Source organism: Pithys albifrons, chromosome 15, assembly GCF_047495875.1.
Source record: "Pithys albifrons albifrons isolate INPA30051 chromosome 15, PitAlb_v1, whole genome shotgun sequence".
In the NCBI taxonomy this organism is placed as follows: domain Eukaryota; kingdom Metazoa; phylum Chordata; class Aves; order Passeriformes; family Thamnophilidae; genus Pithys; species Pithys albifrons.
Window position 1 is genome coordinate 19710708 of NC_092472.1, and position 25765 is coordinate 19736472.

The 25765-nt window shown below is 41.0% G+C and overlaps 1 protein-coding gene across 2 annotated transcripts in view; it reads left to right on the forward strand.

Annotated features, from left to right (window-relative positions):
- The window catches only part of GABRG2 (gamma-aminobutyric acid type A receptor subunit gamma2), a 47577-nt gene that overhangs the window by 18340 nt on the left and 3472 nt on the right, over nt 1-25765 (forward strand). The window contains exons 2-9 of one of the 2 annotated variants that reach the window (XM_071570648.1): nt 633-781; nt 2039-2106; nt 2862-3082; nt 5657-5739; nt 6437-6574; nt 21698-21850; nt 23319-23524; nt 25236-25259. In XM_071570648.1, coding sequence (XP_071426749.1) covers nt 633-781; nt 2039-2106; nt 2862-3082; nt 5657-5739; nt 6437-6574; nt 21698-21850; nt 23319-23524; nt 25236-25259 — 1042 coding nt within the window. The remainder of the gene's footprint in view (nt 1-632; nt 782-2038; nt 2107-2861; nt 3083-5656; nt 5740-6436; nt 6575-21697; nt 21851-23318; nt 23525-25235; nt 25260-25765) is intronic. The other variant, XM_071570649.1, reaches the window with a different exon arrangement.

The window sequence follows — 25765 nt, forward strand, 5'->3', positions numbered from 1 at the left end:
CACTTCTGATTCCTAAAACTGTGCTAAGCAGGTTGAATTATATCTGCTGCTGTACTGCTTAGTAGCAGATAAAAACAGCAGACTTTTTATCCTCTCTGGGTTCTGGGCAGCAAAAGTGAAAATGAAAACCCTTGCCAAAAATTTGTGCTGAACTTTCCAAAATCACAATAAGCTGTGTGACACTTTGTTTGAATGAATCTAATTATCAGTCTTGTCAGTAATGTGATGCATCAAATCATTCCCTCCAAGAGATGTAATGCAACAACACTGTGCACATAATAAGTGATATTTTGGTGGAGAGTTGCATAAGCTGAGTGGCAATTAGATTTGTTTCATAACAGGTCCCACCTGAGGCAGTGAGAGAAAAAATAGGCACAGCAAACGTGATAAGCACTGATGTTCCTTCCCATAGCCAGAACAGGGTATTGACTGTACTCCAAGGAAATGCTGCTGAAGTGAATTGTAACCTCAGCTGTTACCTGGCACCTTTACTGGGAGTCTTCTTTTAGAAAGCAGGCAATTTGGCAATGTTTTGCACAGTATTATTAAAATCTGAAATGGGTGTGTTTTGTCTCCCAAAAAAGTTACCAATTTGTATTTTTCAAGGCTATTTCTCCATTTTTATTTAATAGTTCCACTCAAAAGGGAGATGATGATTATGAAGATTACACTTCAAATAAGACTTGGGTTTTGACTCCCAAAGTCCATGAGAGTGACGTGACTCTTATTTTAAATGGCTTGCTGGAAGGATATGACAACAAGTTGAGACCTGACATAGGAGGTATGTTGGTTTTCTTTCTAGTCCACTTTGGATTCAGCAGTGAAGAGAAAGAATTTTCATGTCATATTACTGCACACAGGAAGCAGAATCCATTCAAAGTAGTTATGAGAATAAAATACAATGCAGTAAAACATTAGAGGCATGAAAAGTAATCGTAAATTTGGAAGCTGACATAAATTAAGACTGCAGAATCTATCCTAGAACATCTAATAAGACTGTTGTGAATTGCTGAAATCAGGCTGCTTGTAACTATCTACCTGCATAGGAAGTTTGGAATTTAACTTCTGGAGAATGAAAAAGCAAGTTTTTGTCTTGTTTTTATATCTAAGTGAGGGTGTTGGAGAATCACAAATAGTGTATTGGAAAGGAAGGTCCAAAAGCCCAATCCTTGATGGATACAGAGCCACAGCAGCAGCAGGTCTGCACTGACTGTGCAGCTTGGGCTGTCCCTGCACTGCAGGGCAGGAGGTGACTGACAGGACAATGGGTGACAGGGCACAGATAAAGGGGCACAACAGTAACTGCAGTCAGGCAAGGGATAACATGAGTCTTTAACCTTCAATGTATGTATACAGTGTAAATTAGCAGAGGAATTTATCTTATTCTCCCAATCCAAGACTTCAGAAACAGAAAGGAGGTAAGCATTCTTAAAACCAATTGGGAAAAAACATCATGTTTTAGGCAAGGTGTATAAGAACACTAAAGCTACGGTATTTTCAAAATAAATTAATCTAACAGCTGTTCTTCATTTCTATTTGACAGTCTTGAGTATTAGTTTTGCCTTGAGGTCCTGAAATTGTTATTTGCCTATAGCCACCTCTGCAGGCAACAGCAGTCAAGTTGCATTTGGCATTATAATGTAAAACAAGTGGTGCAAAACATAGTAAGAAAAATAAGTTTGCTCTCGTTGATAGTGTTTTGTCAGATGTGTTGCTGTGACCTGACACAAAATATACATCCTCTCAGAGAGATATGAGTCACTCTGAGCTAACAACAACTACACTGCTTTCAGTATTTGTTCTTACAGCATAAGGGGATTTGTTCTGATAACATAAGTGGTATGAGAATTTGTCTCAAAGCATCTACAACTGATTTCAAACTGAAGGTACTGCTGCAAATTCTTATTTATTGTATATGCACACTTTAATGTCAGGCAACCATAGCCACACAGGAGAGCTATTTTATGATTGTGTTTGACTTGCACGTAGTTGATTTTGACCTTCATTCATTTTACTGATTCTTGTGTTTCTCTTCCAGTTAAACCAACAATAATTCACACTGACATGTATGTAAATAGCATTGGGCCTGTGAATGCCATCAATATGGTAAGCAAATGATTGCCAGTTTTCCTTGTTACAAAGTCTCCATCATTTTGACATTACAAAGCTTCCATTAGTTCTAATGTGCTGAACCTGTATTATTTTTAAAACCTCATTGTAATTATGGATGTGAGTATTATATGAGGTATAAATCTCTATGAGATGTGAAAACTGAGCTCTATGCTGAAAAAAATGTAATAATAATAGTTTTTAACATATCCTCATGGTTTTGTGCTCTGCTTTCATGTGCTTTGTGGCAGTTTAACTCCTGTAAAAGTGAGCTTCCAGATTGCTCCAAAATAAGGAAAGCCAGTCCCCACTGACACAACCACTCCCGCCCCCAAGAGAGAAAAAGCAGAAATCTTAGATCCTCAAAGAGACTTCAGCATGCTGATATCAGCCAAGGGGTACAGGCAGTAAATCAGCTCAAATATTCCCTGTCCCACCCAGATCCAAGGAAACAAGTTGTTCTCTGGCCTGAGCAGGCATGGATTGAGATGTGGGACCCAGAGTTAGAAAGGTGTGTGTAGCACTCAATGGCACCTTATTGTTACGTCTCAGTGGGAAAAATAACAAGATAAATTGTTTCAAACAATAATCTTTGGTAAATCATGCCTCAAAAGTTCACCAAGAAATGGTTTTATCAGGTCTAGGATCACCTTCTGTAGCTGAGGTTTTCCTGTGGAATTAAGGAGAGCATATCAGGAGCTGTGAAATGCTGAGTGCTCCGTTTTCATCAGTGTTTCTGGTTAACACAACAGGAATATACAATTGATATATTTTTCGCCCAAACGTGGTATGACAGACGTCTGAAGTTCAACAGCACCATCAAGGTGCTCAGATTAAACAGCAACATGGTTGGCAAGATCTGGATCCCAGACACGTTTTTCCGGAACTCCAAGAAAGCTGATGCCCATTGGATAACGACTCCCAATCGGATGCTCAGGATCTGGAACGATGGCAGAGTCTTGTACACACTGAGGTATTTATAGCCAACTTGGATTTCAGTTTCTTGTGGGAAAGCCAGACAAAGACCCCCTGAATTCAGGTCATTTGACATGAACCTGAAGGAAAAACCACTGGGGTTAGAAGATACCCATTGGCACAATACAGAATTTTATTTTTTCCTACAGATTGTACTGTCTTGGTCCACAATAGTCACCTTCCTATACTAAAATGACCACAGATATTTTTATAGTAATTAGTCTTCATTTTCAGGTATGTTTTATTGTTTTCCATTGGTTTGGTCCCTACTGTCTATTATCTTTTTATTGTGCTAAACAGATAAATTTGAATTATCCTTGAATTAAGTCAATGGTATGAAAGGAGGTTTTCTGCACATCAAAGGCCTCTTACTCTGAGTTGGTTCCAATTTAGGTAGATGAAGCTCCACTCTGTCAAAGCATTTTTTTCCTCAAATATCTTCTGAAAATAAGGGTTATTATTTCAGCACTGAACATTTAAGGTTTAATCCAAACCTATGGCTATGTCCCATTCCCCTAAAATTTTCATGAACCTGAACTTGATATGCTTATGTCCAGATGTCACATGTCTGGAGACAGATTCTCTGTTCACTAATTATGAGTACACCTACATTTAAGTGTAGCATATGCCATATGTAACAACTCCAATACCATATTACAAATCACCATAAGATAGTTCCTACATGGGAAAATCTTAAATGTTTGGTTTTGGGGGTTTTTTGTATGTGCTATGATATTTGGGGTTACGTAAAATATAAATAAATACAGCATTTTGTCAAGAAAATTCATACTTCAAAATCAAAGTATAGAATCAAAGATAATACACATAAGGCCATCTGAGTTTTAGATTGCATTTTTCTCACTTTCCTTATGGTTTTATCTTAATAGGTGCTAAAAATAAAGTTTTGAAAAAAAATATACTCATAATTTTAATGAACAGATGTGAGGCTTTGGTTAAGACAACCTTTTAATGTTGCAACTGTCTGAAATATAAGGAGGAAGGAGTTTTATTTCATAGTTATTTTACATTCATTACATATTGCATTGCCAGAAGAGAGATCAAAACTGAAGTCCAGTGCAAATCCAAGTCAGTCTGATAAAGATGATCCTAGATCCACTTTGGAAATGCTAAATTCGGACTTGGCTACACTACTGTCTCTTTGGATTTCATTACCTTTCTCTTCAAATCCCTCAGTTTCTCTCATTAGAAAGAGATTTTATCTGATAGAACTTGGAAACAGTTTCCTGTTGTGAGTGTGTACTGGGTTGTGCTAGGGAGTTGCAGTCATCACCAGTAAGGACTCAACCTGGGTTAAATCACAAGTGAAATGTGAATTATCACATGTGGAATTCTGTTCTGAAGAGAAGAGGGCTCCAAAAGAGTTGGTTGAGTTTCCTCAATAACCTCCCCCAGGCTCAAGAACCATCCTGACCAGCAGGAAATCAAGGATCTGTGACACTCAAGATGATGAAAATGAGAAAAGGAAGGGCAGCAGGGAAATTAGATTTGCTCCTAAATTCCTAATGCAGAAAAGTTTCGTTTTGACTTCCTTACCTTGGTGGTTAGTGGTGCCAGCACTGCCCTGCATGCCACAGTGTGAGCCTCAGGGAGCTCTTTGCAGGCAGCACCCACCCTCAGGAGCCCAGAGACAAACCCAGCCACAGCTCACCTTTGAGACACCCTGGGAGCAGCCAAGACCACAAACCACCTCTCCTACAGAGACATGTGGAACAAATAAACCTTTCCCTCCCTCCTTCTCCTCTTCCCTCCTCTCTCCCACCTCCTCTCCCCTTCCCAAAGGTCAAGTATCCTGCAACTCACGGCAAGGCTGGGACTGAATAGAAAATGGTAGAGTTTTTAGCAGGCACATCAGGGGGTACATCTTACCTAATGCTGGATTTCGGAAAGTACATGTCTTCCCCTGATCTACAGCACTTACACTGCCTGAGTTGCCTGACTCTCCTAATGTGCTTTGGGGAGAAACACCTTCCAACTCGTTTCTCTTCTGCATTAATGTAAATGTCTGATTTTGGAATGAAATGATGTGTCTCCCCGGAGTGCCTTTCACCAGGCAGGAAGGCAGTCTGGGCAGCTGTCTTGGATGCAGATGGCTATATTTGGACTGCCATCCATCACTGCTGAAATAGAATTTTTGTCACAGAAAATACATTTCCCTAGTGCATTGTGGCATGTTGTGACACCAAGACTTGTCATTGCTCCTGAGATGACCTGTATATCTACTTATGGACTTGTCAGCCATGAGTAATGCTGCAATTTCAGATGCACAGGAACAGGACTTTAATGCCTTCTTCTATTACACAGTCTGAAAAGGAGATGATCACGTCTATGTAACTGAAAAAGAAACACTGGTCATTGGTAATCATGATGTCTTCCTATGCTTGAAATATTAAAATAATAACGTAGGTATCAATAGTTTACTCTCGCTCTCTCTCTCTGTAATATTTGCATGTTTCATAGTCAGGATATATTAAGAGCCTTGTTTTGCTTGCCATGATGTACCTTTCAGGACAAACTTCTCAAGTGTGTTCTGCATATCCTGATCTCTTCTCAGATTGACAATTGATGCTGAGTGCCAGCTGCAGTTACACAACTTCCCAATGGATGTCCACTCCTGCCCCTTGGAATTTTCCAGCTGTAAGTAACTTGCTTAAAAATATCCCTTTCTGACCCACACTGAACTGCTTATTCTATGTTAGTTTTTATTAACATACTTAGAGTCAGTGAGGATTATGTTCTTAATTCGATATAGCCCGATGGTTTTCACTTTTATTTTTATCTTATTTTCAGTACATGAATCAAAATATGTTCACAAATAAAAGTGAGGATCGCTTTGTAAAGAAAACTATTAAATGTCTGGACCCTATGCAATCAGTTTATGCCTGTATTTGAACATAAATATAAAAATGTTTGCTTTCAGCATCAAAGTTCCATGGCCTCATCCTTTGTCTCTGTGCATGGGTTTTATTATTTACCTGTTGGAGTCAACTTTGACATTTTGCAGTCAGGCCAAGATGTGAATTCCTGATCAGCTGCAGACTCTTTTTTTGTCCAAAACTGAAGGATGGGAAAAATTGCATCCTATTGGGTTGAAAAAAGTGGAAAACCTATTTTTTAAAAATTTATCTCAATTTATTTGTAATTAATAAAAGAAAATATGACATTAAGTAAAAGGCACTACTAAGTAACTTGGGGAAAACATATCTATCGTTTACTTCCAAAATGCTTCTCCAGTTTTTTCCAGAGATAACCAGTAGTATTTTTAGTGCCCAGAGTACAGCCAAGCCCCAGCCATGAGTGACCCAAAAGCCCTGTGTGTCTCCACTGCCCCCAGATGGGTACCCCAGGGAGGAGATTATCTACCAGTGGAAGCGCAGCTCGGTCGAGGTGGGGGACACCAGGTCCTGGAGGCTCTACCAGTTCGCCTTCACAGGGCTCAGGAACACAACTGAGGTGGTGAAGACGACTTCAGGTAGGACAACTGGGGTTCTCCTCCAGGTTTGGGTTGGATTTTATCAGCAGAACTAAACCAAGAGAGAGATATCTCTGCTCAGAACTCAGCACTGGCACTTCTCAGAACAGTTACAGACTTTTAAATACCTGTGGCACCATCCAGGCTTCAGCACTGCTGAGCAGCTCAGGAATTTAAACAAGTTCCTGCCTCCTGTGGATTGCTGTCCTCCCAGAGGTACCTGGGGCTGCCAGGAGAGCCACTGCTGCAGGGCGGGAAGGCTGGAGGAGCTTCTGCCCTGCTGCAGTGGAGGAGCAGCAGAGCTGAGCCACCAAAGGATGGTGTGACACTGAGTGGAACATTTCCCTGTCCCCTGCCAGCTCCCAGCCACAGAAACCAGGCCTGCACACACAACATGGGAACTCCCAAGCTCTGCACTGCAGAGGCTCCAACTTTATTTTGTACTTTAAAAAAAGACACATCCGACTCTCATTAGAGAGTCAGATGATTTTCTTGCATATTTCTGTCTCTTTGGAAACAAGTAATGGAATTTAAAATGATAAATGAGGAAGTTCTCAGCATTTAGTAAAAATATAAGTTTAACTGCACTAAGAAGAAAAATATATTATTCTAGACATATATAGTTTTATTTCTCAGTGGAAAGAACATCAGTGACTATGAGAAAGGATGTGAAGAGAAATTAAATATTAATATTCTTGTATGTGCATGATATCCCTTGTCTTTTATTTCTTATTTTCAAAAAAACCAATGAAAGGTAAGCAGGTTTTTTTCAGGTTGCTTCCAATTTTTACCTTTTTTTCTTACCCTGGCAAGCATAGTAATTTAAATTCAGACATCTGCCTTAATTCTGGCTTCAGAAATAGCTCCATGCATTTTATTTCTAAAAGGTCAGCACTGTTGTTACATGAAGTGATAGAAAGGTGAGAGGAGCCTGAAGTGCATTACACAGGAGTGCAAGCAAAGGGTGGAGAATGAATTGAAGTTCCAGCTCCTGAGTCATGGACTTTAGGGACCCCTGACATGTCCTATGAGCAGGGTGACACTGCTGCTTGGCTCTGCTGGTTACACTATGGTGCCAAGAATGCCAAGGCTGTGGGTTCAATGCCCATCTGGGCCATTCTCATAAGAGTTGGACTGAGTGAGTGATCTCTGTGGGTCCCTTTGAGCTCAGAAAATTCGTGAGAAAAGTGGAATGCAGCCTCCTAGCCATGCTTGACTTTTAAGATCTTCTTCCATTTCAGCCAAGGAAGAGATTTAGTCAGAAATTCAAGAAACCTTTCTCATTTCCCCAGGAAAATAAATACAAAGGTGCAAAGCAGGACAGGAGACCAGCATGTGTGGGCCAGAGCTGCTAATAACCCCATTGGACACCACACACTCCTCTGAGAACAGGAGTATCAGCAGCAACAATCTGTGCTCAGCCTGCACAGAGGGCAGCACTGTATCCAGGGGTGTTCACAGCCTTGTCTTGCCTGGGTTGAAAAGTAGTTACTTTATTTAAAGAATTAAAGATTGTAGGAAGGAAATAATCAAATGCACAAATATAAAAGTATCAGTAGTTGTTACAAAAAATTCGGGGGGGCTGCAGAAGTCCATGAAGGACAGAGGATGTGCTACTTCTGCAAAACCCACGAACCCAGTGCTCTGGGATGCTCTGCCCAGTGCTGGGTGCAAAACTGAAAGAGATACTCATTGCTCTGCTCTGTGGAAAAATTACATCAAATGCTTGCTGCCTTCTGCTTGATTGAAAGAACAATCACTTTTAAGGGCAATGTTTTAAAAAAGATAGGGTAGTACAGGGGAGCCTCATAAGGAAAAGGTTTAGAAAACAGGACCTATGGAAGTACTTGAAAACATGGAACTAATGTAGAAGAAAATGTAATTAGTGATCAAAGGAGTAAAACAAACATATGGTTTTAAACCACGATAATGATCAGCAATGGTACATACTATTTAGGAAGACAGTAGAAGCTCTGAAATCAGAGAGTTTGTTCCCAGTTTGCATCTGTGGCTGGGTAGTTCCTTTTTTTAGACCAGACATTGTCTGCTGCTTATTTACAGAGCCTGTCCTGAATTTCTAATTAGCTACAAAGGCATTATAAGACTAATCAATAAATAGCAGTTCAACAAGCTGCACAGGAACCACAAGACTGCTGAGCCAATATCTGAAAACACCTTTTTCTTTCCTTCCTGTCCTGTGTTTTACTGAGCTAATCAGAGCTGTGCACTAGAGACAGTGTATTGCTCATAATTGATAAACAGTGTCAAATTGGTATTAAATACTTACCTTTCCATGCATCTATTAAGCCACATAAACAGATCTGTGTCTGTTTTTTGTTTTATCAGGAAAATGTGGTCAAGGCTATTATTTGGTGGAGGAAGAGGATGCATCTGCAGGCTTTATACTTTATTTTAATGTTGTATCATAATGAATTGAACTGTTGGCAGACATGCAGTCGCCAGAGGTTCCATAATGCTCAGAAAAACAGGAGTCTTCTTCTGCTTCTTTATTAAGGCAAAATATAGTATGACAGTTGTAAATCATATTTGAAGATCTGTGCTGGAAAACAGGCTTGACACTAAAAAATGGCCATAAGTGGACTGACAGTGCACCTGTAAATGCGAGAGCCCATCCAGCCCTGTCTTCTGGGATGGACTGGCTATAGTGGGTGGCACTGCCAGGGAGAGTCCTCTGAGACAGGAAAACAGACCCTGTCTGAGGATTTTCATCTTGTCAATAGGCACAAGATATTAGTACACACGTTTTGCTTTTGGCAGCATTTAAACCTATTTTGTATCCACTTTGGTGAGGAGCAAATAATGATATAAGCTGTAAGAACAATCAGGAGACTGTTTAAGCATTCAGTGTGTCTTTACTTTTCTCTTTTTGGTAAAGGTGGGTATTTATCTCAACATCCTTGCTTTTTGAAAAGTTGTATTGAATTATTACCTAAAACCCACTTGCCAAAAGAATGCTGCCTCTGTAGGACAGTGAAACATTTACAGCAGGAAGGAGACACAGTGGACTGAAAGGCCTATTTTTACGTTTGCTGCTTCAAAGGAAATCCTCAGTTCTAAGTCAGTGTCCTTAAGATAACCCTAAAATATGTTTGTAGCTGAGTGTTGGTGGGGCCTGGAAAGCTCTCCCAGGTCACCCCAGTGTGACTGAGCATTGAACAGACTCTTGAGGGCCAAGTTTGTTTTCTGAGTTTGTCTTGCTTAAGGTTTGCCATACCTGAAAACATGGCTTGCAAGAGCTTAAACTGAACTTTACAAAGGTCAGCTAGGGATAAAAAGAACTAAAGTACAACCAGAAAATAAGGGATCATTTGGGAACTTACAAGCATTTTTACTGAACCGATTACTGGGTAATTACAAAAGCACAGATTATAGGCAAGATTGATTTTGCACTAAATACAGATATAACAGAACAGTGCCTTGAAATAATATTTGTTCTTTTAATAGCAAGAAAATTATTAGATCTTCTAAGAAATTTAAGTTATTTAAAAATAAAGAAAAAACTGAATTCTGAATGCTTTTAGTTTTATGATAAAGTCAGCAAGTTAGCAGAGTCTACTTAAAAACTTTCTTACAAATAACTAAGTACACAATTTTCTGTGATGCCTCTACGAATATATTTTCCTAAGTACTGATGACTCTTTGAGACACAAACATGTTCACATCCCAACTCCCTTTTATAATTCTTGTTTGGTAACGAAATCATCGTAACTCCAAACAATGAGTGACTTCCACAGAAACATCACAAGAGAAAACACTGTAATGTCACTCTTTCCAGCTGGAGTTAGATCTCATTATAATGACTTTCAGGGAGAAATCTTTGTTCAAAAGGATTAAACACAATGGCTTAGCAGTTAGAGAAGAATGTAAAGTCACAATTATTTTACCATTAAAATAACTCTGAATATTAAGCATTTTTAGAGGAGTTGTCTTCAGACTGCATGTTTAAGTTACCATTCAGCTGTGAAGTCACCAGATGATCTCTGTAACCTGTGATCACTCTGATCTGATGGTCAGTTCCTGCACTGACATTTCGCTTCCAGACTTTTTTTAAGTACAAAAATATGTTTGTAATTCAACGATAATAAGGTAATTTCTTTCACATTTTTCCCCCTTGGTCTTACATTACTCATTATCTTCTCTCTTCAGTGGAGGAAAATAATTAAGGGTGTTTGAAGATGATGACAGCCCAAAGTTCATGATGTGTGTAGTGTAGGGATAGTTCACTGAAATGGGTTTAGTTTTGCCTGGGGCGCATGTGTGTCCCAATAATGCACATATGGCCAGAGGCAGAGCCAGGCAGCACTGAGAGCCAGGGGCAGGGGCAGGGGCAGGGGCAGGGGCAGGGGCAGGGGCAGGGGCAGGGGCAGAGCCAGGCAGCACCGAGAGCCAGAGCCAGAGCCAGAGCCAGAGCCAGGGCCAGAGCCAGGCAGCATGGAGGGGCCACCAGCTCTCACAGGCAGCCAAACACCCCCTGAAAAGGGAATGGAGCTAAACCAACACAGCTGGGTTTAAAGAGACCTTCCCAATGAGCTTTCATTTTTAACTTCTTTCAAATCAAATAAAATGGAATCAAAGGGAACATACACCAGGGTGGGTGTTAAACGAAAGCGTGTACACTATGTACAAAGTAATAAAACTGTGCCATACCTTGTGACTGGAAAATGTTCTACTTCCATTTTTAGATACATGTCATCTACAATTCCACAAACCCATCCTACAATGCTGACGACACATTCTTGCAGAGTAGAATAATGTTGAGCATGGCAGTAACATTCAAGTAATTGTCATCATCACTGTATATTCCTCAAACATTAACTTCCCCATTTTGTAGCGTTAAGACAAATTCTTAATTGTAAATAGCATGTGTTTTAACACTGCCTTTTGAAACAAGGCATAACTGTCCTCATTTCAATGTACATTACAGAAGCTATAAATATGCCACATCTCAAAAAGTGATACAGTCTATTAAGCGAGTTCTTTGCTACTCTCAAGAAGACTGCATAATTAAGGCTAAAGAGCTGCAGGATAAAATTTATGTAATAATAGTTTCTTGTGTCATGATCTACATAGAAGAATTTGGAAATATTTTTCAAGATCTAATGCATAAAGTACCACAACACCCGTTGTATGTCAATGCTAGTGACTACAAATGATCAGCAAACTAGTCAGCAATTGCTCTCTGTTCTTTCTTGGACATAGTTCCAAAGAAATGAAAAAATTATCAAAACACTTGATTATTGCAAATAATGTGTTCTTTTTGATTGTAGCTCAATTCCTTCTATTTTAATCTTGGGAATATGAATTTGAAGAGGAAATAGTCCTGCTGTGTAGGTAACAACTAGTCACAGGAAGCTGCTTTCCATTCTGAGTGCAGAGGATAAAACCCCCCAGGAACTCTCTTCCCTTCCTCCCTTCCGGAGTCCTGCAATGGGTTCCCACCCTATGGGTTCCAATTACAGACAGCAATAACTCTGTGATCTTACTTACCATCCCTTCTCCAGTTATGCAAAACACAAAAACACACAATAAAGAATTGGCATTGATTTCTTTGATTTTTTTCTGCTGTTACCCACTAACATTTATTTAAAAACAAAAGAAAACAAGTTTGAACACTTCCAACCATCTTTGCAGTTCACAAAACTTTCCTTTCTTATCTCACTGTAGCAAACTATTGGTCTGGAACAGAGCTATTAGATTGCTTCATCTGCAAAATTCTGAAATGAAACAGCAATCTCTTGGAAGTGCCTGTGTTCGCTTTGGTTACACAAATGCAGGAGCAGCAGCCAGGGCAGCTCCTGAGCATCCTGCCACTCCAGCTGGGTTTGCTCTGGTGCTAAGGATCTGAGATAAGGAATAAGAGTTCTTGAATAATTTTATCATTTGCTTTCATCCTGGGAAAAACAAAAGTATTGTTGAATATGAAGAAAAAAAATTTTCTTTCCACTATTATTTTGAAAAACAAGAATTGTCAAAAACTGTATGACACGATTTAGAGAAAAAGGAGCAGGCTTTCAAGGGTAAGTATAGGAAATCTATGCTCTCTTCCCCCTCAGACACACAATGTATCTCTGATGACTAGAAAAGTAAAGAACTTCACCAAAAGAATTTATTACTAGTGAATAGTGCAAATAGTGACAACAAATTATGGCTGTGTAACTCCAAGAATAAATGGAAGAAAGAAATAATTACTGGAATACAGAAACACACCATTTCTCTGAACTCCTGAACTGGCCTATTTTCTATGCCAGGAGCAAGTGCCAGCAGTGCCCAGGTGCTCCCACAGAGGCTCTGGCAGCACAGGGCAGGGCTTTGCCATGGCCAGACCAAGAAACATGAAAATGACCTTTTCAGCAGCTGAAAGAACCTCACAGGTGTTCTCTAACCCTTGTGGGAGGAAAACTGGAGAGAGTTCCTGATGTTGTGGAAAGCAACAGCACCATTAATGGCAGTCCCTCAGTCCTCTCTGTCTTGTCTTTTTGACACTTCGTAACTTCTTTAAGAGTTCCAATTCATCAATATTTTCAGAATTAGAAAAAAGGACTGCCTGAGATAAGACCACCTTGACTTCTCTCAGAGGAACAGGATAAAAAGCAAAACCACTTCCGTAAGTTTTAACTAAAGCTTGAACTGCACCAGTTGTGAGGCTTATAAAAAAGAGCTATTAATTATTTACTTCATTTTTAATTACATTCCACAAGCCATTGTAATTCTAACCTCTGGAGGAACTTAAGCTCTATGACCCAAAATATCCCAATAAGAATATGGGGAATGAAACTGAAACATGGAACAACTGAAATAATCTGAGAAGTGTTCAGCATAATAGTTGTAAATTGAAAAAAGTGGCAATTACTTTATGCACAGTTCAGATAAAGAGTTTGGATTTAGTGTGTGGAATTACAGAGAAAGCAATCTCCTAACATATACTCAGCTTTTGTGAGAAGATCCTCCAGCAGACTTGTGAACAAAAATTTTACATAGCAATGCTCTTAAAGTCCTGTTTGATTCTAACATCTTTGAAAACAGGGCAGTTCAGCTCCGGATGATGTTCTCCAGAGACAGAGCCCACAGTTGAGACCAGGGGAGCATCACTCCCCCAAGCAGCCCCAGCCAAAGGTGAGTGCAGGAGAATGGGGAACACACTCACCTGAGTGCAGTGCTGCAGGGACCCCCTTGCAGAAAACCTTACAGTATCAGAGAAAAATGGATTCAAAGGAAAAAGCAGCCTTTCAGGAAAGGACAGGGAGGAATATTACTTGTAATATGGCAAAGCTCTAATTCTAGAATTAATTTACCCTGAAAATATAAACTTGGGAGATACAAACTTTTTTCTTCTAGGAAAAATTCCTATGATAGGAGCATTTTATTCCAAAATCCAGGTTGCTAGCTCATGCTAATACATATAACAACAAGTAAATTGTTTCCTGTTGAGAACTGCTTGCAGAAATTTGTTTACACCTGCATTTGTATTTTCAAATCACTTGCCTTAAAAAGATGTTCATGTAGAAACGTTAGGATCAAGAAACAGGGAGGAAACTACAGCAGTAAAACATGTCATTTTCAAAAACTACCATCAGTCATCCTCTTTTGAACTTCTAGAAATAACTAAATGTTTAAAATTGTTCTGGCTGAGAGCAGTTGGGATGCAATTTGAGAACTGCTGTCATTTCCATGGTAAAAACGGATGGTCAGGGTGGAAAAACAAGCTGCAACTTCAGTGGAGTGAAAAAAGAGGCAGAACAGCATTTCAATGCTCCCTTGGCCCTTCTGTTTCTCCCACCTGCAGTGAGTGCAGACAAAGGGCCAGTTGCCTCTGGGGATGTGGGGGCAGAGCTGGAGCAGAGGAGACCTCCCTTGAGCCCCCCCCCCCCCCAAGCAAATATTATTTTGTTGGGTGTGAGAAATTAATGCTTGCAATTTTATTGCTTTGCCTCTTGGGTTTTGAGTATCTTCTCTCTTATGGAATCTGAGGTCACATCATGACTGTTTCATAAGGAATCTCTATAATGAGCTACACATGCAAAGCTTGAAGGACCACTGCACCATTCCTGCACCCAACCCATCATCTCACCCTGAAGTCTAACAACCTCCACAGAAAGATAAAAGCAAAAAGCATTGGAGAACTGCTTGGAGGACATTAACCTTCCCTGGTGCCTCTCCCAGTGGAGTGACAAAGAAAGCAGCTGAATTTCTGAAACACACTTGTGGGAGCCCTCCCAGAGCCCTCCCCTGCAGTGACTGCACATCTCACCATGCTGGGCTGGGCACACGCAGCCCACAGGGCTCAGCTCAGCCACAGCTCCCTCCCCACCTTCTGGGGACACAAATGCATTCCTCTCTGGATGCCACACAGGGTTTAGATCCAGAACTGCCAGTCCATTTTTGAAAGCTTTCTAGGACATAACATTTTCAAATGGTAAAAGAAGAAAGCCTTAAAAAGACATACCCCATGGGATTCACAGTGTCATAACCTCACTTTTAAGAAAAGATTAAGAGGTTGCACTTTCTGGCCTGAAAACATACAATTGATGGCATACACACCTCAACATGGAATGGAGACTCCCAGGGGAACCTGTTTTGTAGCAGCTGTGAATGTTATCCTGAATATGTCTATTTGAGAAATAAATGGCTCTTCAGAAGGTCTCCTCTTGAAAAGAGCAAGCTATTTAAATACCTTGTAGGATTTGGACTAGGGTGATTACATCCACCTCCAAGATCTGCCTTTCTTTCTGTACAGCTGCTACTGAAGCTTCAAGATGGTATCTGTAGTCTTTAAAGAATATTTTTACATCTTAAGATTGATCTGTTTGACTTCAAATGGCAACACCAGTTATAAATTATTCATGATTCATAGCTGTCTCTTCTGAGAGATGATCTTCAAACTAAGCATCCTCTTCATCTCTCATCTCTTCTTCCCTTCAGGCCTGTTGTATGCAGGCCTGGAGTTTATCTCACTCTTGGTATTAAATATCATTTAATAAAATAATTTCATTGTTTGTCATTTTTAATAGTTTCTCTCTCCCCTTCTTTCTCAATTTCTCTGACATCTTCTACTTCAACTCCATATTTATTTACTATTTTAATCATAAGTTATGAACTACATTAGTCATGTGCAGTCATTTCAGCAACCAGGACCTGCACAAAGCTCATTAAACAGTACTAATTTCAAGGGAATTCTCCAACATATCTGTGACACTGTTGTTATTTAGGCCAAATTTACTAAATACTTCATTCTTTTTCTCTTGTGGCAGGGCTGTATATAACTTTTGTTAGCAGTCACGAACCTAGGCCTCAAAACATCACCTTTAACTTAATTCCCATTTTTAAATCTTGCATTTACCCTGTTACACCTGGAGTTGCCCACACTCTCTCTTCAGACGAATCCTTGCCAGAGCTGTCTCTGAAGCCCAAATACACAGACCCACGGCATGGTACCAATTTGGTGCTTTACCACCACAGAAAACAAGAACAGTCACCATTTTGTGCTTTTCTTTCCCAGATGCAAACTGCTGAAAATTTCAACATGATAAAATTTACATGGCTTTGACAATTCTTATTTCATGCCATTTCATGGTTCTGATAGTGTGTTTGATCTCAAGTACCAGGGATGTGTTGTACTTCATGCTTTGAAGTGTGGCAATAACAGTTATTCGCAATTCTCCCTGTAGCAAGCAAGGCTGGATGTTGCCATGTGGAGTCCTTGAAATGGATGGAACATGACAACACATACTCCTGATTTGCTTACACTGGTGATTACACCACCTCAGAAACTGTTTATTATAATGGCAATAGGTTAAATATCTAAAATGAATCAGGTCATTACTTTAAACATGCCCAGAGCCCTGTTCCAGGTGCACAATTTTTGTGAAGCAGACAGCTTTCCCTTAGACATTCAGGTATCAGCAGACTCCCCAAAGAGCCAGGGACAGGATGCCCACCTGGGGCAGGTCCCTGGCAGAGCAGCACTTGGGGCTGCTGGAAATGGGACTCTGCTTTCTCATGGCCCCTGAGATTCCCTGGCAGCCTCCAGTTCCTCACCTCTGAGCTCGAAGGACTGCCTGCCACAGGAACTCAGGCTGTTTGGAAACCACTCAGAGATGGGCCACAGAGCTCTCGGCCTTGCTTGAGGCTTCCCAGGCAGGAGGGGAAGGGGAAGGAGAGCAGAAGGGTCCGTAATCTGCAGATTATTTCCACACTGGAGCACAATGGTTCACTCCCAGCATTGCAGCCTATTCCATCATGCTGCTGTCACAGCTGAACACTCATCCTGCACACCAAAGTCCTCCTATGCTTGCTAATGCCAGTGGAATAACTTACCCATCTTCAAAAACAAACGAGTTGTCTGTAATTATGACACAGACTAGGCAGAAAATGCTGAGTGAATACAGAGGGTCAGTGATGTTCACCTCCCTTCCAAGTGACAGTTCGCAGACGGAGCCTTGGAAACAACACACCTCTACAGTCAATCCCTCCACACATTCCACACACTGACATTCTGCAGCAACTAAACATTCTCAGCCTAAATCTTGTCTCTGTGGTTTCAAAGAGAAGGTGGGAACAGCAATAATAGATTTTAATTAACGTCTAGTGTCATTACAGTCTTTCCTCCTATAGTTAGAAACTAATGAAAAATGGAACACATTCTGTCCAATGAACTGAGAAAACAGCACTTCAAGTGGAATGAGTGGCCAAGGACCAAATAAAATCCAGAACTGTTGGGCAGAAAGTCATGTCATATATAAAGAAATTTCATTTGCTTGGATGAGTATAATGATTCATCTCATCTTGCAGAACTTTAATCAGCTGAGATTGTCATTTCACAAACACAGCTAATTACAGTTCTCCCTGCTCCCACAAGAAATCAAGGTGTTTGATGTCAGACATACTCACACAGATATTCACCTTACTTTTTAAAAACAGCAGAAAGAAAGCAGCTCTCCTCCCATGCCCTGCCCTCCCCAGCTGTGCAATGCAGTCAGGATTCAGCCCTTGCAATGGAAATTGGAAAGCAGGCTTGCAGCTGTCTGAATCCCAGAGATAATCTGACATAAATGGACTACAGTGCAAGCTTTGTCAAAAATCTTAGTATTGTTTTACCTCATTACATAATCAAAGTATAATCACAGCTTAGAAATGGATATTTGGAATTTCTATGATTAGATTTTTAGGGGAAATCACTCAGTACACTTACTATGCTGTACTAGAGATGGCCATGGCTTGCCCCATTCTCTGTGTAATGCCAACAGTCAGGTAGGGACTGGCACAGCTTCCATGTGCTTCAAGTTTGCTGCAAGCAAATATCTGCAATGCCATGGGAGACGTTCTTTCTCTGCCCTAAAGACTAAACATTTACAGGGTTTTATTTCATATTGTGACTTCTCTATGACATGATAGTGACATTTTGCAGATAAACCTCAGGGGGAAAGAGATTTTTGAGCATTTTTGGAAAGGAAGAGAATTATGATTTTTTTAACTCTTTGGCCCTTATGCATTCTAAAAATCAGTTAATGAAAGAAAAAAAGCTGTGAAGGACAGAAACAAAAGGACATTTGGCAAAGAATGAGATAAGGAGAAGGTCTCATGGTCAGATATCTGGGGAACAGTGTTTTTTTTCTGGTTTTGCCTTTTCCTCAGACTTTTCATTTCTGGCTCTGGGAACCAATAAATCTCACACATGTCAGCTGATGATCACCACTGTGCCCAAGTCTGTGTCCAGTGTGATGCACGTTCACTCATGTGCCCAGTGATCAAACATTTCAGTTGAAAATACTTTCCTGCAAAATATGTAAAAACATACTGCACTGAAGAGTGAATATCATCTCTTCATGTGACACATGACCAGATTTAGAAGGACATTAGTTCTGAACTTGACAGACTTAAGAATTTTCTGATCTGTTTGAAGTAGGAAAAACCCACGTCACCTCAGGTTTTATCCCAGACAATGATTTAAACAGGTTAAATCTGAAGTCTCCTTGTGACAGTTCAGCTTTGTCCACATTGTGTCCCCTCCCCTCCCCTTCCCTCACTTCCCCCTCCCCTTCCCCCTTCCCCTCCCCTTCCCCTCCCCTTCCCCCTTCCCCTTCTCCTTCTCCTTCTCCTTCTCCTTCCCCTTCCCTCCTGTTCACGATTACTTTTATGATCTGTACGAATCCAGAAGCATTTTAAGAGCTAGAGAGAATAGGAAGCTCCAAGCTTAAAGAAGATGTTTATAGACTCACATACTACTATTTTAATGGTATTTCCATGTACCATGACTAAACCCTAAAAACACATCTTTTCCATTAAAGTACTATTTACCCTTTCCTTCTTTTAAAATAACCCAAGTAGTAGCTGTGATCTCTGCCCAACAGAGCAGGAGACTGCTGGCCATGGTACCAGTAAAAGGGAGAGAGAACAAGGATGTATCTATTAGCTATTTATGAGGAAAAGAAGATAAATTCTGCTGCCACTGTTGTTCTTCATTAACAGTTGATGAAGTTTATACTCGTTGCTTGTAGCACAAAGGTGATGTTGCTTTGGTGCTATTTCTGCCCAACAGGAGTCAGTTTAGTCCTTTCAAGTGCTCCTCGATTGCCAGAGCCATGAGAGTCAGTGGTGCCAGTGCAGGGTGTATGTAAAAGCAATGGAGACAATGATCAGAAGGGTTTAGGGTCTGTTTTCCTCTGCAGACTTGCAGGAATTTCTCGTTTCTATCCTGAGGTGGCAGTGCCCCCCTGTGGCTCCAGTTTCTCTCTTGGCCTTTTCTGTGTGTGTACTCCATCTAGAAATAGGAACTAGAGAGGGTTTCAGATATAGAAACATGTCGTTTATTTATGTACTTGGTTATGTGAGTTAATTTTGAGAAAAGGTTCCATTTCTATCTATATTTTCATATGTCACTTTAAGCAAATATTTAAAAAAAGTTCTTGCTCTTCTCTGGATGGTTTCTGTGTACCATGAGGACGCAGTGGGAATGTGGAGAGCTGGTGTGTCTCTGGGTCTGCAGAAACCACATGCCTGCTGTTGGCCACACCAACCAAACAGTGCCCATCAGCTGCCATAGACACTGGGACCTGCATGAACCCTGGTTGTTAATTTGATCTGTCCTTACACGACAAATGATGGCCTGAAATTTGAGAGAGTTTGGCTCATACATTATTCTTCTCCTATCTGACTTTTTGGTAGTTTCACAAATTCATCCAGTAGAGAAAAATTTTTTAAAAATATAATAAAGATACTTGGTAGCTTTTCCTGACAATTATTGATTCATCAATGTTCTATATATTTTCTTCACCGTTTTTTACATTTTACAGGTTTTTTTACAAAAAGCACTCATTTATAAAAAATGATCAGAATTATTAAAACAGACATTGATTTTCATACCACTGAACAATGCCTAAAATATTTAAGGTAACCAAATACTCAAGTAAAATCCGGTTCAACCCCTGGGATAGAACACATGCAGTTCCTCAGGGAGAAGAGCTCCACAGTGAAACTCCTGACCCCATGGACTCAGCATGAGGTGATGAGCTCACGTGCTGTAAACTTTCAACACACAGAGAAATTCTGGGGATTTTAGATGGTGGAATGTGTAATGGGACAAATACAGTTAGAGGAGAAGAGAACCACCTCTACCATCCCTCAGTTTTTGCTGTGCCACTCAGAGTGCTGTGCAGCTTTGTAGAAAAAACAGAGCAACAAAAAAACCCCCAAAACCTTATGTATAGGAACATGCCTATGCAAACATGAGTTGTTTTCCAAAGCTTTTAAGTTAGCCATGGAAGTTTTTCATAGAATTGCCAACCCATAAAAAAGTCACCCCTCACCTAATGGAATTTTCCTGTTCAGAACTCCATACACTTAACAGAAATGAAGCACTGAATTTTCCCCACTCCAGCCCACCTATGAGAATTAACTGAAGTGACATATACAAATAACTTGACCAGGCAGCCCACATATGATTTTTGAAGCTCTTATGGAGTTCTTTTAATAATTTAAATCCAGCAGTGTTTTAAAAAACAGCAGAATCTCATAATAGTAAGTGTGAGACAATCTCAGCTAAAAGGGCATCAGCCCCAGGGCTCAGGGCACTGCCCCAGGGCTCAGGGCACCGTCCCAGGGCTCAGGGCACCAGCCCCAGGGCTCAGGGCAACGCCCCAGGGCTCAGGGCACTGTCCCAGGGCTCAGGGCACCGTCCCAGGGCTCAGGGCACCATCCCAGGGCTCAGGGCACTGTCCCAGGGCTCAGGGCACTGTCCCAGGGCTCAGGGCACCGTCCCAGGGCTCAGGGCACTGTCCCAGGGCTCAGGGCAACGCCCCAGGGCTCAGGGCACTGTCCCAGGGCTCAGGGCACCAGCCCCAGGGCTCAGGGCACTGTCCCAGGGCTCAGGGCACCAGCCGCAGGGCTCAGGGCACCGTCCCAGGGCTCAGGGCACTGTCCCAGGGCTCAGGGCACTGTCCCAGGGCTCAGGGCAACGCCCCAGGGCTCAGGGCACCAGCCCCAGGGCTCAGGGCATCAGCCCCAGGGCTCAGGGCAACGCCCCAGGGCTCAGGGCACTGTCCCAGGGCTCAGGGCACCGTCCCAGGGCTCAGGGCACCAGCCCCAGGGCTCAGGGCATCAGCCCCAGGGCTCAGGGCACCCTCCCAGGGCTCAGGGCACCAGCCCCAGGGCTCAGGGCACTGTCCCAGGGCTCAGGGCACCAGCCCCAGGGCTCAGGGCACCAGCCCCAGGGCTCAGGGCATCAGCCCCAGGGCTCAGGGCACCGTCCCAGGGCTCAGGGCACCAGCCCCAGGGCTCAGGGCACTGTCCCAGGCAGCTGCATGTCCTCAGCAGGGACCTATCCCACTGGGCAGTGCAGGTGACTCTGCAAATCCTACAGCAGAGGTGCCTCAGTGGATGTGCAGGGCTGTTGCTGGCACAGTGAGGTACATGTCCAGGTCCTGAGCCAGAGCAGGGCTGAGCAGGGGGTGTGAGTGGGTTTGTTGTGGGCACCTCTGGGAATCACTTCAGTGCAGATCCACACACCCACCACCCCAGCCACAAACAGGAAAAGCCCAGCTAATACACAAAAATGTTATGTGGGGTTTTTAACATATTATTCTATCTCATTATGCTTTTGTTTTACAGGAGACTACGTAGTCATGTCTGTTTTCTTTAACCTGAGCAGGAGAATGGGTTATTTCACTATTCAGACCTACATTCCCTGCACACTTATTGTTGTCTTGTCCTGGGTCTCTTTCTGGATTAATAAGGATGCAGTTCCAGCCAGAACATCACTGGGTGAGTTGATTTTTTTCCTGGGTTTACTCAAGCATTATGATGTTTAATTGACACCTTTGCAGATGTAAGAGGAGAGACAATTTCACGTAACTCTTCTCTTTTAGAGGGATGTAGTAATTTCCAAGGAATAACACAGACAAGCCATATTTGCATCTCCTCTTTACTGTGTCAGATTTGGAGTATTGCAGATTGTCAACAATAAAAGTTTTTGGCATTTTTTCCTGCTATAGCAGTTATTTTTGATAAACAGCAAGAGGATGGGGAGCATTGCTGGATTAGAGGCAGGGATGCTTTAGTTCTATTTGTTCTCACCCTGACTGGCAACACAATGCAATAACCACCAAGGAGGAACCCACCTTTCTGGCTGATTGTCACGAGGGGGAGTGGAGCACTCTGACTTCTGCTTTAGGAGACCAACAATCAAGTGTAGACTTCAGGCCAAAAAAATCAACTGAATTTGTTGGTATCCAAAATCTGATACATGAAAATGTGACATGTAATTATTGAGAAATTTCTACACATGTAGCAAATGCTTGACAAACTAAGAGAGACTTCATTAATTTGCTTGTGCAAAGCAGCCATAGTTACAAGAAATAGCGAAATAGAAACATTCAACTAGACAAACTTAAACACATTTTCTACTTCTGTATTTAATCCAAACAAGTGAGGATCATTTTAGTTTTTTCCTTCTGCATTTTCATTTCTACAGAACTCCAGCACAGAGCACTGGAGTGCAAAATGAGGGACACAATCTTCATTCTACACTCCCTTGAAAGAAACATAAGAATAGAAGTACGGTGGCTCCCATGACAGAAAGTTTTAAGTGTTTCTCTTTTCACATCCTCTCTAAAAAGAGGCTATAAAATCTACTTTAAAGAAGTAGAAAATTAATAAAGGCATTCAGAGACACAAAGCACTTATCCCTCTGTTAAAAATTAGTCTATTTGTACCCCCGAGAAGGTAAAACCAATGGTATGAAATTTGCCATGTACAATTGTGATGGATTTTAAGTGTCCTAATGCATTTTTAATGTTCTTCACATCACAGTACTGGGAATGATGTTCTCAGAGGGGAAGGGGTGGTGAGGCATGTCATAGCACTGCACAGTTCTCAGCTCTCTCTAGCTCTGTTTAAGGGTTTGAGCAAAAACCCTAAATTTTAAAATAAAAATCAAGACTCCCAGAAGTAAACTAGAAAACCAAAATCCCAAATTAAATTTCTTAGAATCAGAATCCATCTAACCAAATACTCTACAGACAGCACGGGCAGTGGCCATGCAAAATACCTGATATTCCTGTTAATCCTCTGAGCTCTCACTGAACCCGCATTACATTGTTGGGATGTGCTGTTTAATATCTTTGCTGTCTGTCTGAACCCCGGGCACACTTCAGACCCAGACAGAGAAAGAGAACTGCAAAAGCACTTTGTTCCTTGACCACTAATATTTCTGCTGTTTTCTATCCACCAGGTATCACCACTGTCCTGACCATGACCACCCTCAGTACAATTGCTCGTAAATCTCTGCCCAAGGTCTCCTATGTGACAGCAATGGATCTTTTTGTCTCAGTCTGCTTTATTTTTGTTTTCTCTGCACTGGTGGAATATGGAACTTTGCATTACTTTGTCAGCAACAGAAAGCCAAGCAAGGATAAAGACAAAAAGAAGAAAAACCCAGTATGTATCTATTTACCAGCAAGACCTAAAATTCAATTCGTTTTTCTGAGAGCATTTAAATCTCTTTTTATAATTGTACTTTTTTCATAGTTTGCTGTTATATATATATTACATTTTGCTATTACTTTTCCTGTGTAATAATATAAATGCAAACACTCACCTTGAGAATGAAAAGCTCATATATTACAGTCATCTGTATGCCAGAGAAACTGATTTCTTAGAATAAAGATCCTTTTAACCAAAGTGTTCTGCAAATCACAATGACCAACAAAGCCATTATTTCTTGACAGAGCTCTTGCTGTGACCTTTATACAAGTTTCTCAGTTTCTCTGTCTTACATTTAGCCATATTCTATGCCATGGATGTCCTTATTATTAACATGTCTCTCTCTCTTATTATCAGGACTACAGTTAGACTTTTATATTCAAACTGCAGTGTGTGCTTTTTCTAATTTCCCCTTAAGCATCTGTTTTCTTTCCATTGTTTCCTTATCTTCTTTTGCTTGTATTTCTCACCTCCTTTACCCACCTCTCTCCCTTAGAAAGTGACTTGGCTCCTAGTTTACAATGATACTTATGGATGCATGCTACCCAGCAAGATAAAATGGACATAATGGCAACAATAAAAAAAGTCCTGGAAATACCCTCAGCAGTGATTTGGGCTTTTACCCAGACAGGGGAAAAATTGTTGCTTATTTTGACCAGGCTGGATTTCTCCTTGCCTTTGGCAACCAAACAGAAAAGTCTGTTGTCTAGAATCTATAAAATAATTAAGTTTAAAATCAGAGGGGGGAAAGTAGCTTAATCATCTACCAAAAGGAAAAAATAAAGAGTGAAGAACAAGTTTCAAGTGTTTTCCATTAAAAGAGCATTTTCAAATCCATTTCAGGCATCTAGGAAAGATTAAAGTGATTTGTATTTGCTCTGCTAAAATATTCAAGCACTTCTCAAGATACTCTCTTTTAGTTATAACACAGAGCACAAAAAGGATAGAGAAAAAATAACAAAGAATCTTTTACTACATTATTTCTGTAATTTCAACTTTAAAAGCTGTTGAGAAGTAGACTGTAAAAAGCCACAATAAAATGATGTGTCCTGAGTTGCCTTAGGTGGAAATAAGAGGGAAGTCCTTTGCATGTGTCATACCTGTGCCAGGTACAGGAACAACTCCCAAATCCCTGACTGAGCTGTGTCACTGTGCAGTGTCCATGGAGGGGCAGGTTCCTTCTCCTTTGTATTGTTTATCTGGGAGCTTCTGGGAGGAAGCAGACTCAGAAATGTTTGCTTGGACCCTGATCACAGAGCCCAAAACAGTTCCAGGAACTCTCCTCTGTTCATGCCACAGTCTGCAGGTGAAGGATTCCTCTCTACAGACTGGTTCCCAAAACTGTAACTGTGAATGGTCTCTCTCCAAACAGTTCAGCATCAAAGCCTGGGCTCCTCTCAGGATGTGGAAACCTAAATGGAGTTCTGGTGCCTTTGGCTCAGCTGGAGCTCCAAGACAGTGACAAAGCAAAAATGTGGGGGGTTTATGCTACAGACACTTGTTTCAATTGCTGTTAGCCCAACCTTTCTATAAATTTAGTTCTTTAGATTTGCTATGTTTTAGAAACATATTTTTAATTTACATTATTTTTGTCTCTTTTCTTTCTTTTCTTTCTTTAATTTAAAACAAAACCATCTGACTCTCTTTTCTGTCTACAAAATGAAAGCTTCTTCGGATGTTTTCCTTCAAGGTATAATGTTTTTTGGAATGAAAATTCACTGCATGCAACTGCTGAATTGAACTATTAGTGCTTAGATGAGAGTGGAGTTTTGTTGGGTTACTTTATTAATGAGACATCTAAGCATTCTACTCAAGGTACTTCCTAATTAAGTAGAATGGTTGCATATTTGTAAACAAGTTGCAGAGTTGATTCAGCAGCCCAAATCCAGACTCACTATGGTTCTGAACTTACTGAAGTTCAAGAATTACCAGCACTATTGGATCACATGAATTAAGAGAGTTGAATGTTACACCATTTCTGCTCCACTCTCTCAATCTGACATGGGATTCAATAGCACCAGAAAAACCTGCAATACACACCCTTTTAGAACTCAACTCTGACCCTTTTTAACCTTGGTCATTTCTCTCCAAATTATAAAACCAAATCTGTTTTCATGCTGACCTGAACAAAGTTCAATGTCGTCATCAATTACTCAAATGCTGATCCTCATGCAAAAAAATGCAGAGTTTTGAAAG